The sequence below is a fragment of the Bombus affinis genome, chromosome 15 (assembly GCF_024516045.1).
Source record: "Bombus affinis isolate iyBomAffi1 chromosome 15, iyBomAffi1.2, whole genome shotgun sequence".
Lineage (NCBI taxonomy): Eukaryota > Metazoa > Arthropoda > Insecta > Hymenoptera > Apidae > Bombus > Bombus affinis.
Window position 1 is genome coordinate 8,175,973 of NC_066358.1, and position 17,483 is coordinate 8,193,455.

Genomic DNA, 17,483 nt, shown 5'->3' on the forward strand with positions numbered 1-17,483 from the left:
GGATACCGTAGAATATTATATATATATATATCATGAAACAACAATTTTTTGATAATTTACATTAGCGATAAATAATTTAGAATAAGCGATGATTATATCGCGAACTTTACGTAGTATGATTGAAGGAAATTGTTACGATGTTCTGGATTGGAAATTTCATTGAACTGAATAAAGTGGTGATGAAGAAAAGGGATAAGAATGATTGAGGTAAGTGCGGAATATTTTCTTGGCTTGAAAGGACGAGATCAACACCCAAGCTTCAAAGCAGAGGAATGTAATATTGTTGCATTAAACGAGAAGACGTAGGCATGATATAATCGATCGTATCACGTTATTGTGTGACAGTGTAGAAGAATAAGATGTATAGCGTGGCGTGAATATGCTTTTCCTAAAGATATCCGCTCAAGTATTTTGACTACGATACATTCTACTTGCTTCACGAGTTTTATAAAAATGTTGTAAATGCCTTTAAGCTTTTCGGGCTGAGAAATAATTATTGAAATTTATTGGGCATAGAACTGAGATACTCTTTATTTATTCGTGCTTCTTCATAATACACGAACGTTATTCGTTAAAAACTTAATGTCACTTACGTCCATAGATGAAGCAAAGAATTTACGATACGATAAATTTTCTTCATCGACGCTTTCACGACAATCACCTCTTACTTTGCCAGTACCTACAGCCAAAAATTTATTACGCGCTTCATTCAATTGAATTTTCTATTACCCGTTCCAAACGTTCGTTCGACTTTCGATCATCTTTGAATTGCAATGAAACTCGAGAATTTCAAAAGTAATTATTCGAATAATATGTCGAATAAGAAATGTAGAATTTCACCCGCGCGCTCTCCAAAGCCATTCAGTTCCACTTTCGCTATCGTTCCTTCAACCACCTTACGAAGTCATAAACATAAACGTACGTGCACTCGCCAAATCCCTGGTGAGCAATTGAAATTCGATAATTCATTTCGATTCAACGTTAAATCCTAAGTCGAAGAAACCTTCGATGTCGACCAACGAAACAAAATTCTATTACAAATAGAATTTTAAATGCCGTGAGGATGGCGCGCGCGTGTCTTAGGAAATGGTGGGAACTTACGTCGAAACCTCTGCGACAGCCATGACGAACCATGATCTCCGGACTGCCGATCGTTCCACCCTTTAATCCACGTGGATTCTCTGCACGAATTTGTCCGTAATCACATTTGCCATAATCGCGCAGGAACATTCAAATATTTCACGATCTGGACAGAATTCACGAAGCAATCGTGGAGCGAACGTCTGTACGACGAAGCAAAACGGATGTAGAATTGAACGATACACGCACACACGCGATGACGGATGTCGTTTGAGAGCAACTTATACAGGAAAGTAAGCAAAATGTCGTTGACGAATGATACGCGTCTGCCTGAGACCTGCACGTGAGAGCAAAACAGCTTGAGGATTGTACGATACACGCGCGATCACTGGCAGAGATGTATACTGGACCCAAGGAAGTGGCGAAGCAACGTGGAAGATCAACGTCGGCGAACGCCACTGGAAAAGAAAGGGGAATAGGTCGACGTGTACAGACGACGAAGAGAACACGTTTCCTTGATCCTGCTCGGCGTGCAACTGGTCCCGCGTGTACGGCGAAAGATCGGGCATTTAGTGGTGAACCGAGACCAGCAACGGGAAGAGAAAGAACCGAACGAAAACGTAGGTCCGACAAGCGTGAAGAGACAGAGAGAGGAGAGGAATAGAAGTTGCCGGTGTGGCGTGGTGTATTAACAAACCGCGTGAAAAGATCCCAAAAATAATTTCGGCGTGAAGAAATAAATCCGGGTGAGGCGGTCGCGAGGGTGCCTAAAAGAAGGTTCGCCACCGGGTGCCTTCTGGGAATGAAACCGGCATACTATGCTCGAGTTATAAGAAGAGCGGTGTAGCGATCGCATCGGCTAGTCGCTAAAGAGTTTTGCCGCCGCGAAGAACGGGAACCAACTCGACAGAACAGAAATATATTACTCTAGAAACCTATCAGACGTTTTTGGAACACTTACGAGTTGCTATGGATACGCAGCAGCTTGATGGCGAAAAGTGGAGGAGAGAGGTTAGAAGACTGTCAGACATAACTCGGGCACTTAGGAATCGCAACAGTCGCATGGGAACGTGATGGGGAAGAATGGAAAAAGATTGGATAATCTAGAGAGGCTGCTACGAGTATTCTGAAACACCTACGGAAGCTGGCCGATGATGAAGAAAGACAGAGTGGACCGAAGGAAGAGTAACGTTTGATGTAGAGACCTGTAGGAAATGTTTGTAGCGCTTACGAATCTCTATAGCTGCAGAGAATCGTGATAAAGAATGGAAAAATGTATAAGAGAATAGCTATGGATACGTAAGAGTTTGATGACGAATAACGGAGAGGTGGACCAAGGGAAGAGTAACGTATAGTTTAGAGTTGCAACAAAAACATTCGTAACACCTACGAATCTTTATGATTGCACAAGATCGTATTGAAGAATGGAAGAACGAATCGAGGGAAGAAGAGTGGATAACCTAGAAAATAATCAGAGACGTTTGGAACATCTAAACTGTATCTATGGATACACAGACGTTTGATGACAAAGAACGAACCGAGAGAACAGTTTAGGGATCAGTTACACATATTCGATACATCTAGAAATCTCTATGAGTGCAGAGGAAAAATCCATCTGAAACGTTTGAAAAACGTGTACGTACGTATATGCAAAACCTCAAGGACGAAGAACTAAAGTGTAAACAAAGGGGATGCTGCAATCGGACATCTACCAATCTCCGTACTTAGAAAGAATGACGAAAGTAATGACGAAAGATAGGAAACCAAATGGAGAACGTATAACCTGAAAACCTACCAAAAATATCTGAAACACCTACATAGGAATCTCTACGAAGGCAGGGAATCGTGACAAAGAACGAACGGAAGAAATCAAAGGAAGAATGACGTATAATGTAGAAAAGATCCAAAAATATTTGAAACACCTACGAGTACCCACGAAAGCACAGAAGCTGGATGACGAAGTACAAACAAAGGGAACAGAGACCAATCAGACATATTTGGAACACCTACGAACCTCTAAGAGTGCGCAGGATCGCGAAGACGAAGAATGAAAGAAAGAACGGCGAGAAGAAGGAGAAAGGATGGTGTCTAGAGACCCATCAGACATATTTGGAACACCTACGAATGTTTCTATGAACGCACAGGGTGGATTCTGAAACACTGGATACTGGTTTACAGTAGTCGTTGTTGTTGTTGTTGTTCTAGTTTGTTGTTTGTATAGAGAATAGTCGACGTGAGAGAGAAGAGATAGTGATGAAGAGACCGAATATGCCGATGTGGCAAGGCTCAAGACGCAACGGCCACAAGGCAAAGGCAAGGCAAGCAAGCAAGGCACAAGCAGGCAGGACTTACCTCTGCTGTTTTTAGAACTCCACTCCCAGAACTGCGCGGGTCGAGCCGAGCCAAAACCAAAATACCACCGATATAGCTTTTCTGCGATGGTCTTTGTGTGCGCGACCAACCAGCTCTTTCCTTAGGACGTCCAACCGGCTTGCACCGGAGTCGAACGAACTAACCTTACCCTGACACGAGTCTACGACCACGAACATGGATGATGATGACGATGATCGAGACGACCAAGACGAGAGTTCAGACATTTAGATGGTGCATATAATAGTTTGAAGAATTGAATAATTCTGTTATTCGGTTGTTCGATGAAAGAAACGTTATCGAACCAAGTATCGGAATGTTGGAGGATGTCGAGGGTGGTTCTGTTCAAAACGACGACCAAGAATAGAAAAGTTTCGAAGGTGCATCGAGAGAAACTGTAGTCGTATTGGAATAATTTTTCTTGCTTTGGAATGTTGGAGGATGTTCAAGAATGTCGAAGGTGATTTTAGAACAAAAAAAGAAAAAGAAAAAATGATAAAAGAAAAAAAGAAGGAAAAACGAATGGACTTTCGTATTACGGGATTCTTGTAGGTGATATTGGTATGAGACAGTGATTTGTGAAAGGGTTATCGTAACTGTAATTGATGGAGAAATTGGCAAATTGGTTTCTTATATTGAAAGATGTTGAAGGTGGTTTTGCCAAAATGGATTCTCCTTTTATGAAATATTTGTAGGGGTAGTTAAACCTGGTACGAGATAGTGATTTGTGAAGGGTTATTATGATTGTAATTGAGGCAGGAATTGGCAAGTTGAGTTTAAATAATGGAATAATTTGGGTATTTAACTTTTGGTTTGAAGAGGTTTCATGGAATATTCTTGGCGTGTATTGACAGTGATTAATGTCGTGAATGATGAATTTTGGTTTTTGAAAGAATTTGCAAATAGCTTGTCATTAAAGTTTCATTGAATACTAATTTTGGAAAATTCTGAGATTTTTAGAAAATTGTTTCGAAAGGTCGTGTGTGAGTAGTGCGCAACAAAGTCTTTATCGAAGCTGCAAGGGACTTTCTGCTTCGAAGAAGTATCTCTTTTTCTTTTGATAACCCAGTGACACCAGATAAACTAATTTCTTTCATTCACCATTTATTATATATTTTTACATAGAATATTATTTTTAAATATAAAATACTATCATTGTTTATGTCTGTTAGCGTACTCGCTTCGTTTATATTGCCGATTGTATTACGATTTACGAGCGAAATTTTCATATACTTTCACGAACTTTTCTTCGATATTATTTAAGTTCAACCTTTTCTCTTATTATCAAAAAATAAGCCACGACTTACCTTTCTATTGCATGTAGGAGCCAAGATCCAGGGTCGGTGTTGCATTCACGACGGCGGTCCTGAAACACAGAAAAGAAGACATTCTTGATTTTTGAAAATCGTAAAATTCAAAGAAAAGTATCCAAGTTAATATTTATTTCATCTTTTATAAAAAAAAGAAAGAGATCACAGCAATGGCAATATTAAAGTTATAGTTTATCACGAGCCGTCGGAAAGAAACACTCTTGAGGACTCAAGTTTCTAAACCTTCAATTTTCTGAACAATCCAACTAATATAACTCTTTACACATGTACATAACATATATCACTTTATATATCACTTTCGATTATCAGTTTATAATTATCATTTTATACTATTGCAGTTACTTGTTTACAGAAGAGAGACAAGAAATTGTACATAATTCGCCAAACAAGTAAATTAATTTTAATCAAAAGTATTTATTATCTATTCTTTCACGAACTGCCACGGACCTACAATTATGAATAATGAAATAACAATATAGAAAGACACACATGTGAAATTAGTTCAAATATTGACTTCTATTGATCGAACTTTCAACACTCCTCACGCGAGATAATTCGAATTGAAAAACGCAATAAAACATTACCCCAAGCTAGCCCAAACCTAAATCAAACTTAATCTAAACTCAACCCCTATTGAAAAAAGGCCGATTGAGATAATAAAATAATTGGAATCCAAGAATTACAAACGAAAACCAAAAGGTTGCAAATCAAACAATAGCAAACTAACCGAAACCAATCCAAACCACACCCAATCACCGCAATTAAACCTCGAAAACATTATTATTGTTAAAACGAAAGAAAAAATAATCCTAACCAGCCAAATAATTGAAATTCGAAAATGAACCAAAATAGGAATATCCCGTGGACTTATTTTATTCAAACCAGCTCTATAAATATATAAATCGAACAGAAAGATGGCAAACGAATGACATGACGTAATGTAATTCCTATCCATGCCTGTTCCTTCCAACTAAAAACCGATTTTCTTCCATCGGTTTGGCTCGAAGCATAGGTTTGTGAAATTCTCGACGATCGAAATTCGCGGCAGCTTGTCGTAACGTCCAAGTTTCCATAATTACTCGAGGGCAATTGGATCAGCGAAGCACCAGTCACGCTGGAAGATTCGAATGAATTCTTTATGCCATCTTCTCCGTTCACCGTATTCACCTTTAATCGGGTTAACGGAGCATGGAAGCTTCTCCAAAATAGCGGTCGTTATTAATTTAAGCCACTCTTAATACGGTTCCATACTGCCTGCCACCACGAAAATCGTTATCGTTCGCTCTGTCTTGCTTCGATCGGAATGAATCGCCATTTGAAAGATGGCAGAGTTCGAAAGTTCACACCGTTGTCCATTTATTTTTTAACAGATTATTGGATACAGTATTCGGGTTGTCATATCAACGTTATATGAATGTCGTTTAGAAGATGACACTGTTTGGGCGTTTATAGGGAATTTACATTGGAGTATATGAATATCTATTAAGAGATTTTTGAATGGAATAGAATAATTTTTGTGCAGGCATATACGAAGGGGAGAAATTTGAAATTTTCATTCGTCAGGGGGATTATCGAGTATAGTGTTTGGGCTAAAATATCTTTCTAGAAATATTCCAATGGATAAAGTGATTATTATGCAGAAAGAAAAAAAAAGGTAGGGAATTTCCAATTTTTAGAGAATTATTGTACATAATATTTGGGATCATATTTCTTTACAGAAGATAATGATTTTTATGTAGCAACATAAGATTAGTTTTTTTTACGATACATTAAAAAATAGGAAAGGGTATCAGGAAAATTATATAATTTCGAAGGTTGTGTAACAAATTGCCCAATTTTCAGTTACCAATCGTACCACTACCGATCGCTCAATATTTTTTTAAACCGCCTTCCACTTCCTCTTCAACGTCCACCATTATTACAGCAGAATATATACGTCAGAGAAGTGTCAGCTCAAAAAGCGAGCCAAATCTTGAAGACCAACTGATTCATTGATGAGATCATGCAACTAAAACCAGCACGGTCGTGCCAAAATACTCGGAAATTTTCTCTTTTCTTACTTGGAAAAATCATATATGTTATTATATTACTTATGTGGTCATCGAATCATCGGAATATATCTCCATTCTACTGTAACAGTTAATCGCAATAACTTCTGACAATAACTTCTGTCTTCTTAGAAAAATTGCAAAGCTTTGGATCATGAAAGTTTCAGGTCGTCAGATGAAAACTTCGTTTTCCAGGGATTCTGATGTTTTTGGTTTCCAAATCCAGAAGTACAAATTTTACATCGCCAGATCTAAGGAAATTAATTTGTCTATTTAGAAATCCGAAATTCGGAGTTTAAAGTTTTAGATCACTAAATCTACAGAAAATTGAAGTTCTAAAACAATTAACATTAAATTGACATTCACAATAAAGAATTTTGCAGTTCATTAACTTCAGAAAAGCTATCATCTTGATTCACTAATTCCAAATATGAAATTTACATATATTCAAAACCTATTAGAATAATTAACCCTGACAAACACTATAAAAAAAACTAAAATTTCATAATTGAAGACAGCGTTAACATTAATTTAAAGGAATTTGAAATTGTTAAATCAGAAAAATTGAACGAACAGTCGACACAGTTGGCGAAGGAGCGAAGTTTCCAGGGTGAAACAAAGGCGACAATAATTTTTGCCTTCACCGAAGCCGCCGACTAGGAAAGAGGAAGGCATAAAACGACATTGCTCCGGATCGGCACGTGCCACTCGATAAATCTGTCGGCAGCTGACGGCACAGCCGGCTGCAGCCTCCCGCCTGCACTTGCGCTTTCTCCCTTCTTTCTCCCCTGTGTCTTAACGTTTCTTCCGCCCCCTCCTCAACCTTCTTGCAATCCCTTCGCTCTTACGTGAACTCCTCGCGACCCTTCTTCGCGGCCACGCCAAGCGTTACATGTATCTTCGTGACTGAATGCTAGGATCACATCTTCGAAGCATTACATTATAATTGGAATTCGCATAATACAAACAAAAGTATATAAAATACGCAAAGATTATCAGCTATTATAATATGAAATTTCTGCCACTCTGATAATTAAATCGCCACTCTAATTATAGTAGATTTGTCCAATTATTAAATGAATATTTGAATTAAAAATGAAATTGCATCTTTGTCCGTAAAAGACGTCTTCATTTTAAGTAATAATGTTTCCTCTTCAATACTGTTTTGTTTGTCTTTCACAAATGAACATAACCTATACTGTAAAAATTGCGTCAGCGTTGGTTAGCGTTATTACTTGGACAATGGAATTGACGCACAGAATGCGTCAATAGCAGCGAATGTTAATTAGTCCTCCTGTAACCGAATTTTGTCGAGCTATGTTCTCTTTTCGTTAATTATTTATTACAGAAACATGCTTGCTCTAAAGTTTTTACAAGAAAGTATAATGTACTAAAAGAATTTATTTCATTAGAAGTCATAGAATTTGCAAATTAGAACTTTCATAGATATAATATAATATATATATATAGATAATTAAAGAAAAATATATCGATAATGTGTTACTAAATTTTAAATTGTACGTAGCCATATTACAATAAATGATCCTAACCTTCACCCACAGTATTATTCGTATGATGAACCTCTTTTGCTATTAATTTTTTCCAAATGCGACTGCGATTGTCTTTATGTTAACAAGGTTTCCACAATAAAAAGAATAAAACATATGATAGAATACATAATAAAGATCGCAAAACATATTGAGATAATAGCAAATTCAATATACACAATGTGATTCACGGGAGTGCCAACATGCGACTACCAAAGTTACACTTCCCTCTCCAATTAGATCTATTCACCTTAAGGTGGTGTCGCTACAAGCGACCGCAAAACTCAAAGCAAACTTTTCCTGAATTACTAAATTCCTAGAACTTTTAAATTACACGTATGTATCTAACAAGAATAAGACAAAATATATTTCGATCTTTTTAAATTACTTTCTTTACGATTTTTAAACCTTCCATAGTACCTTTAAATATTTCTAGAATTAATAAATTATTATCGTCATACTAATTAATATTTTCTAGTAATTTTTATGCAAAATATAGTTAATAATATAGGAAAGGATTAAGATTCACTTCATCAAATTCTATACTCTCTTTCGTCTATTTTTCCTATTTACTAATTATCTCATATTAAAGTGGCTTATATAAAAATTGTTATATAAAAAACTTAAATATTCGTTCTGAATCACTTTAAAGTAATTCTGTGTATTTTGCAGCAAGTATAATAAAGGAAAACTACGTGTCTAGAACTTCATTGACGTGTAAGAAACAAACATATCAAATTTCAAGATACGTTTCAGGATTACGTAAGAGAAGATTCACGAGGAAAACAGGAAACGAATTTTCTAACTGAACCATTACGTTCTACTTTACGACAAATAATTGTAGATTCGTTTCTAGGTCCACGTTCTAAACGATCCAGGAGGGCCTGCATCCCCAAGAGAACGTGTGCGCACGTGTATAATCCACGCTACAGCTTAGCACGAACGACGATGCTTCAGTGAAGGGCTTCTATGCTTCCACACACGCGTTCATTCGTGCCTGGATTACTCTGCTTGAAGCTAAACATTGTAACATAGTGGAATTTGGACGAATTTCAAACGAAGATACGGACTTTGCTTATTACATTACCAAATTACTAATTACAACTTGTTTCTTCCTTCAATTTTTAAATTCTTTTCGAGAGAATTTATCTAAATTTCAAATTCGATCGAATGTAAGTTTAAGAGGTTGCAAATTCCCATTTGTTATAATTTACTATCGTTACGTTATCTGTTATCAATTCGAAATCATTTTCTACTTTTCATACTTATGAGCGAAATTTATCTAGATTCTAATTTAAATAATTAAAATGGAACATTAAAAATTCATATAGTTACCTTTTTTCAAAGACGTTACGTATAATTGATGTCCTGAAGAGGTTATGTTTAATTAAAGGTATAATTATGATTTTACGATTCAGAATATTTAATATCTCATATATGAGGTCGCCTCTCGATTTTACCAGCCAGTATAAAGAATTTAAACATAATTTTTCCCTATATTCCTCATTGTACTGTTACACTTTAACCCTTGACATTTTCTTAACCCTAACAATTTTCTCGCACAACGAAAGACTTACGTTTAAGATCCCACGCGCTCCACATAACCTCAACCCTATCTTACAATAACCGTTTATGAAAACTTTCTACCGGCAAATACTAAAAGTTAAAAGTCGAACTATATGGAATATTTTTTCTAATCTTTCTTCTTACTTAAAGAAAGTGATTTACGTCGAAGTTCAAAGTATTGCGATTAGTAGTTCGAAATGCTAGTTAAAGATTATTTTATATGAACCGTGATTATCTAATTTAAATTACCCGAACTTTATCAAATATAGCTGACATCAGTAATAATCAGCACAAGACGTAAAAGCTATAGAGATCTTTCGGTACGCAAAGTTCACAATGAATCTTCGAAACTTAAACTTTATCAAAATGTTATCTTTGGAAGCCAAACTGATCAACTCTACTTGTTATCAATTTCACAATTTCATTACATAAATATACGATTAATATTGAATTTTCCAAAAACAAATTGCTTACTCGCGTGCTTTCATTTATTACAAAAAAATAACGTACATAATAAGAAATTTCAAGGTTTTAAAAATAATGTTTTCAACGTTGTCATTTTTCTTTTCTGCTTTTCGATTTATGGAGTTAATCAATATGTGGCTTCTGAAATATTGCCACGTATGATCATTACTTAGCTACTAATGACTAGCACCAATACAAATCTAACAATCGATACTAAGTGTAATAATTATGCAAATTTGTTCATACATAAAGGTCGGAATAAGTCTTGGAAACGTTTAAAAAAGTCATCCTCGGGAATCATCCCCGTGAGCGAGGCCGCAACTGCGCGTTAGCAACAGATGGAAAGAGCCGTGGTGCCGCGTGTCGCATATTACGTATCGCTCATAAAACGGCCAGTTATACGCGTACACACGGTACACGCTTCATCGATCAGCGTTACTTGCGTCATTGCAAGCCTGTCGTATACCTATAGTCAGCGCAGTTTCTTTCTTCCCTTCGATCCACCGCGAAATTAATACGAAAACTAATTAATTAGAAAACAAACAAATAATACCAACTTGACCGATCCAGAAAAGAAAAGAAAGAATAAAAATCTAAAAGAAGAAAAAGATTTTATCATTTATTCTTATTCTTCCCTTTCTGATTATTATTATTAGTATTATTATTGCGTTAGGTTTTCGTTCGTTACAAGCTTAGGTAACAAGCGGATTACAAATATAAGCAAAAGAATGGAAAAAGAAGCTTTCTTGCAATTTTACCCCCATTAACAATAGAATAACGATTTTCTTTGTTGCGCGCATCAACGCATATCGATCATAACCCCTACAATTTCCAGTTTCAACTGGAAACGAAGACTTTTAAGCCACCCAGTAGTACAAATCGAGGGGAGGATCGTCGACTAGGAATCGTTCGCGGGCTAGAACGAACCCACGAGCCACGAGAGATGTTGGCGCGAGTGCAACGCGCCATATTCTTTGTCCTATGACACGACGATGTTAAAGCTCCGTGGCTAAAATTAAACGCAGCCGCCAGGGCTGAGTCTAAGACCGAGGCTGAGCAGGAGCAGCCGCCAGAAACCAGAGCACGTGCTTCAACTAAGTGACGTGTGCCTTCCTCCCCCTCCCCGCCACGCCACGTTTTCCGTTCACGTTCCCTTTACCCCCTTCACTCGTTCCCTCCTATTCTCACCCTCTCTCTCTCTCTCCCTCTCCCTCTCTCTCTCTCTCTCTCTCTCTCGTTCGTTTTCGAGAAAAATCGAGTTTGAAAACTTGTCAAGCGTACTTGAACTTGGCTAATTATCGACTGGGTTTGAGTAAATATAATCAGCAGCAGGCTTTTCTACGTGCGAAAATAAGACAAAAATATGGAATCAAATTGTCTCGTGCGACGCTTTGTCTGCGAGGCAAATAAATTAGGAAGTTTATTACAGGCTTTGTACTAAGCCAACACTTAATTAAACTGTTTTCTTCAAAACGGAGCTTCACACGTAAACCTTTTATTCCATCTATATTCCTCTTGTATCGTGTATGAAGATTCGCAAGTACAGGTGGATAAAAACACGTAGATAGGTTCGAAGACGTTGGAGCTGCGATTAGCCAAGCAGAGAAGCGAATAAAAGCAGGCAATTATTTATATGACGTTTGGTATGCAAGATATAACGAAGAGGAATTTTTGGTGGAACGTGTACGCGAGTTAGTGATACGGTTGGGTTCAGGGGCAGATCGGTTGCAATCTGAGGAGCTTCGAGATTGTTAAAGCTTAATCTCTTGGGCGTTTTAGGACTATATTGCTTTGGTTGAGGTTTAGAAATTTGTGGCTATTGTAGCGCATCTCGAGAGTAACCTCTTTGCGAGGATCGATAACGAAATTTCCGTGGATAATAGTAATCGATAATGAGGAGATTATTGAAGCTAGTTGAAATTAGAGTAAATGATAGAATCGATATATACATGAACATTGGAATTATGGCCGATTTCGAAAGCGATACTAAAATCAATAATTAAATATATGTAAATAATTAAACTAGTATTATACTAGAATTGATAATATAATTGGAAGCAACTTTAGAATGGATATTAATATCGATATCGAAATCGATAATTGAGCCGGTAAGTGAATCAATGCTATTTTATAATCAATGAACCGACATCAATTTTAATGTGGATAACCGAAATGACTTTCATTAAAATCGAAATATATAATGGAAGTTGGTCTAATTGCTGTTATATCGACCAAACGATCGATCAATATCTCGTGTGCGAGTAAACCGAACTGAGCGAGCTGATACAAACATCCTGCACCTCACACGTGGCCTCAACCGACTGTAGGACACGTGTTCCTCTCTCCTACAGAGACATTTCCCCATAAAATCAGCCTTTCGATAACCTATGAACATCCTAATAGAAATTTGATCTGACTCCGTTTAAGATTCTCTATTCCATCAACAGCACGACCAAAATTCAATTTCTTTACATAGGAATTAATAGTTTCAATTTCATTCACCAAACATTTCTTTTATAACATCTTCGTCTATTAAATTGAAACCCAACCTAGAAAATTGGATCAAGATTTACTCAGGCATCACAAGAAACTTCAGCCATTGATTCTATTATAATTTCCATTATGTTCGTACCAATTACTTGTTTCAGAAACCCGTTTACTTTATTATCCAATCCCTTAACTTGCCAATCTTCAGCCCTAGAAGGTACAATTCTTAAAATCTCAGTGACAATAAACAAGTTTAAAATGTTTCCTCTCTTCTGAAAGACATAATGTTCTATGAGAGAATCTAATCCCCCGAGATACTACCACTTTTAATCATTTAGCCATTTATCAAGACTGTCATGCGAGTCATGTCGAGAAGAAAAAAGAAAAGCAAACAAAAGATTGAATTGAAATGAAAATCAGACAATCCTGATACAAATAATCAGGAAAAAATTTCTTATTTTAATGAGAATGGTAGCGGATAACGTGGCGGGAGGGCAGTGCAAGGAGTCCTAGCCTACACGTAGGGCCACACGTCGTCGGTTATAGGACCCCATGGTTCGCCATGGCCAACGCGACGCGACCAGACACATATTAGAACGATCTGAGTCTCGGTATGTTCTCTGGTGTACGCAGAAACGAAACTAAAATGTCCACACGTGTGAAAAATAACGAAAAAAAATCAACTGTTATGTAACGAAATTCCTAAAATTCGTCAAATTTTATGAAGTAAAATATATATCATGTTTTTGTTTATTTAATTTTCTTGAGCTATCGCCACAAGTTTTATTAGCTCTTTCGCACTTTCTTCGCCAGATACGCAATTGGTGTTTAACGAAGCCATGCCGGCTAGCAAGGTCACATCTATCTAACGAGGTACGTCTAATAATTGATACAACGATTGCTAACAAGTACGGAACTGTGAAACCGGTCGAGTAAACAACAGAGAATGTCGAAGAAAATGTATCCAGATAGGTGGATAAATTGTTTTGTATTGAGTATTGAGAGTATTGAGATAATCGATTACGATTCAACTGTAGCGTGAAATGTTTGTTTTAATTGTTTCAATAAAATGATCAGATTGTTAAGGAATGATTTATTATAGTATTAGTATAATATAGTATTCTAATTCTAATAAAAAACGATATTTATCCCATATCCCAATATAAAACTGATTTTAATAAACAAAAATCTCTACTCTATTTTATTCTAAATAATAAATCTAATTTTGGAGCAAGGTAACCCAGAATCTTTAACTCATATTTTTGTAAAAGCCATAGATCTAACAAACCCAACTTCCCAGTTTTTATCCCTCAATTCTTTTAAACATTATAAACCTAACTCTAATATAAAAAGAAAAGCCAGATTCTCCATTCCATATTCTCCAAAAAACCTAAAGGATTGTAAAATGCTTTGACCAAACGTAAGTCCAAAACCAAAGACCAAAGCTACGATCACGGAAGAGGAAGAACAGAAAGAAATGACTAAAGCGGGAGCAAATCTCCCAAAAGCTTCTATAACTGATCCAATCTGACATTCTCAATTCCAGCCAGCTGAGCTAGTCGATATGATTCTAGTTAAAAAATGTGGCAGATCGAAGGAACTATAAAGCTATCGTGAAAGTACAGAGCCATCCGCAGAGATTCTTCTGCAACTCTGTGTGTCCCTGTTTGAGGCGCGCGCAAACTGGAGCTTGAAACGCGATACTCGACGCGCGAGACGATACGCGGGCCGATTCTACTCGAAGCGAAGCAGAATGAACGCCGAGGGCCGGCGAAAAGAGAGGGAAAACGAGGTGGCGTGAAGGAAGAGGGTCGGGAAAAGAGGAAAACAAGAAGAGGGAGGCTCGTGAGTTGAGTGAACGCACACTCGAGCCGCGTGTACGCGGGAAGGGAGAGGAAAACCAACATATACGTACATACATAAACACATATAAAGAGAGCGAGGAGAATCTCGCATGAACTACGTTTATTCCAAACGTAGACTCTTCTCTCAGTATTCTTCTTCTTCTTCTTCTTCTTCCATTTCTTCTTCATTTTACTCTTATTCATATTTTTCTTCTTTTAAAGGCTTCGTTCAGGGAAATGGTTTCGTACGAAAGAATTTTCTTAAGAAGCTTCTGTCTGAGCCCTTTGTGTTTCACTTTACTGGTATTCGGCATTTTTATTTTAATTGACTTATATTTCATATTCTATGAAATAGCTTCAAAGGCTTCGGCTACAATTTTATACTTTTATAAAACTTTGTTACGTATAGACACACATTTTATAATTATCTGATATCTCGTATTTTTCTATTTTTTGAAGTTTTTATAATAACTAGATTGCACGTGTTTATGCAATTCGTATTTTCATGCGAACAATGAAAAACGTAGGACGTAGGCAGGCAGATAGTTTTACTTACTGAATGGAATAACAAGAGAGTATTGTGTTTACTTTTATTAAATTTTGGTATATTATACCAGAAATTTCTGTGTAATTACTAGACTGAGGATGTTTATGCATTTATAAAAAATTCAAATCTACAAAAATATCTAAAATAATATATAAAAGTAACATTGACTACAACATTTTCATCTGGAAATAATTATTTATATTATGGTGTTTAATAGATTAAACTAATTTCTCTTTAAGTTTCATTTATTTCATTATATCTCAAAAACCATGAATTTGTAGATGAATGATTATAATAATTATGTTTGCATGTACAGCTTCATTATTTTATATATATAAATATATATATGTATATTTTTATTTACTAATTTTAAAAGTAAAGAATAGCTTTAATATGCTAAAAGTGAAAAAAATGGAACAAAATACAACGTCGAGTCCAACAAAGAAGTAAGAAATGTTTAAGCTTTTTGCGATTCGATACGAATTTAATTTTACCAGGCAGGTGAGAACTAATTAATTTGCAGAGAATAAAGGATAATTTAGCGGCGAAAGATTCGAGATAATTATGAGAACTACTTTTTACGTATAATGTGATGTAATAAATAGTATTATGGAAATTAGGTAATTAACTCCTAATAGGTGGTATAAATTGGAAAGAATGTAAAGGTTGATGAATAGAACAAGGAAGTTTTTTCTAATGTTTGATGTCAATGGTTTTTTTATGTAAAGAAGTGCATATCCTTTTTCAACGATGTTATATCAGTTTTTGTAGAAATGATTCATGGAAATCATTGGAATTAATTGATGGTTAAATTATATACCGTTTAATGTCGGTTTATATCTTCTTATAAAATTTAAAGATTTATTTTACTTTTTCATTTAGAATAATATTAATTTTTCTTTCATTGAAGGGTGCAAAGAGAATGAAAAGAAGTCTGATAAAAATGGTATTTCTTTTCTAAAATCACTACCTACATTCGTATGAATATTCTTCATACCACTTAAACGACATATCGTAACTCTTCTACAAATGTTCATACCAATATGAACAGTGATATGGAACATATGAAAACCTGTCGCACCACCTACACATCTTTGAAATATTCTATTCGAGAACTCAAAACAATCACCTACATAAAATGCCTTTTTTTTTTTTTTAATTTGGAGGAAGAACGAAGATCCCACTTATGTATTTTACAATATAAAACAAAGCTCCTCTTCTGTCCTGATATCCTTCCCATATTTAATAATACGATTATTTATCCATGGAATCTATTATTCAAATATATTCAATAATTGATCAGCCACACTATATTATTGAACTATGGAGAAAGGCAGTATTATCTATTTATTGATGACTCTTTTGCCCTGAGTTTGAAGGACTTACATTCTTATATCTAGTTTTCTCTATTCGATTGGTGAATATTCGATTGGTAATAACCAACATTATACACAAAGATATAGTAAATGAAAGAAAACGACAAATAAATACCATTACATAATTGCACAGTATTATTTGCAATTCTTCAAAAATATATCGCTTTTGAAAGATAAAATAAAGAATATACCCAACCAGGAACTTTTGCACAGCATTTATCCATTGTGCAGTTGTTAATATTTTGGGTCTTGGTTTAAGGTGAAAAGATAATGCAATAAGATATATTGCTAGAAAATATTAGGAATATATTTATTATCTAGTAAGCTATGGATGTTTATGCTAATATAAATTGGCTTTTTAACATTAAAACTATCATAGTACTTAAAATGACCAATCTGTAATTCTTCATAGAAACTCTACAAGTTTACAGCCTAGCAAACTATGAACGTACGTTATGAATATACGGCAATTTCCCAGAAATCGATTGTTTAATACCTAAATTATCAGAGTAGTTAATAAAAAAATACATTTGTAATCTGTCATAGAAATTTTGTAGATTCATAAAGGCGAATTTCTAAGATTACAGCGAGCTTTTACAAATTTTAACAATTACTGCCTTCTTCTCTAGTCGGCTCATTTCCTTCCAATTTTTCCACATCTGATGAAGAAGGAAAGGAAGAAGAAGTAGAAGTAGGAAAAGAGATAGAAGAAGAGACAGAAGAAGGAGAAGATGGAGAAGAAGGAGAAGAAGAAGAAGCAAGAGAAGAACCAGAAGAACAAGAAGGAGGAAGACGCTCCTGAAGCAAGATGTCCCCGTGGAA

General features: G+C 35.7%; 2 protein-coding genes across 8 annotated transcripts in view; one reads left to right on the plus strand and one right to left on the minus strand.

Annotated features, from left to right (window-relative positions):
- Positions 1-17,483, minus strand: part of LOC126924683 (myocyte-specific enhancer factor 2) — an 80,796-nt gene that overhangs the window by 48,839 nt on the left and 14,474 nt on the right. For 4 of the 7 annotated variants that reach the window (XM_050739435.1, XM_050739433.1, XM_050739434.1 and 1 more), the window contains exon 2: positions 4,758-4,816. The gene's annotated coding sequence lies outside the window, so the exon portion shown is untranslated. The other 3 variants (XM_050739425.1, XM_050739430.1, XM_050739428.1) reach the window with 3 other exon arrangements.
- On the plus strand, positions 1,478-17,463 carry LOC126925078 (cyclin-dependent kinase 11B-like). The gene is made up of 2 exons (XM_050740246.1): positions 1,478-1,700; positions 17,291-17,463. Exons 1-2 carry the CDS (start codon positions 1,478-1,480, stop codon positions 17,461-17,463), a joined length of 396 nt encoding a protein of 131 aa, XP_050596203.1.

Bases quoted from the DNA above. Each gene is read 5' to 3' on its own strand.
- LOC126925078 (XM_050740246.1), top strand. From the start codon at position 1,478: ATGTATACTGGACCCAAGGAAGTGGCGAAGCAACGTGGAAGATCAACG. The intron at 1,701-17,290 runs GTAGGTCCGACA...CTTCTTCTCTAG, and splicing joins AGAAAGAACCGAACGAAAAC to TCGGCTCATTTCCTTCCAAT.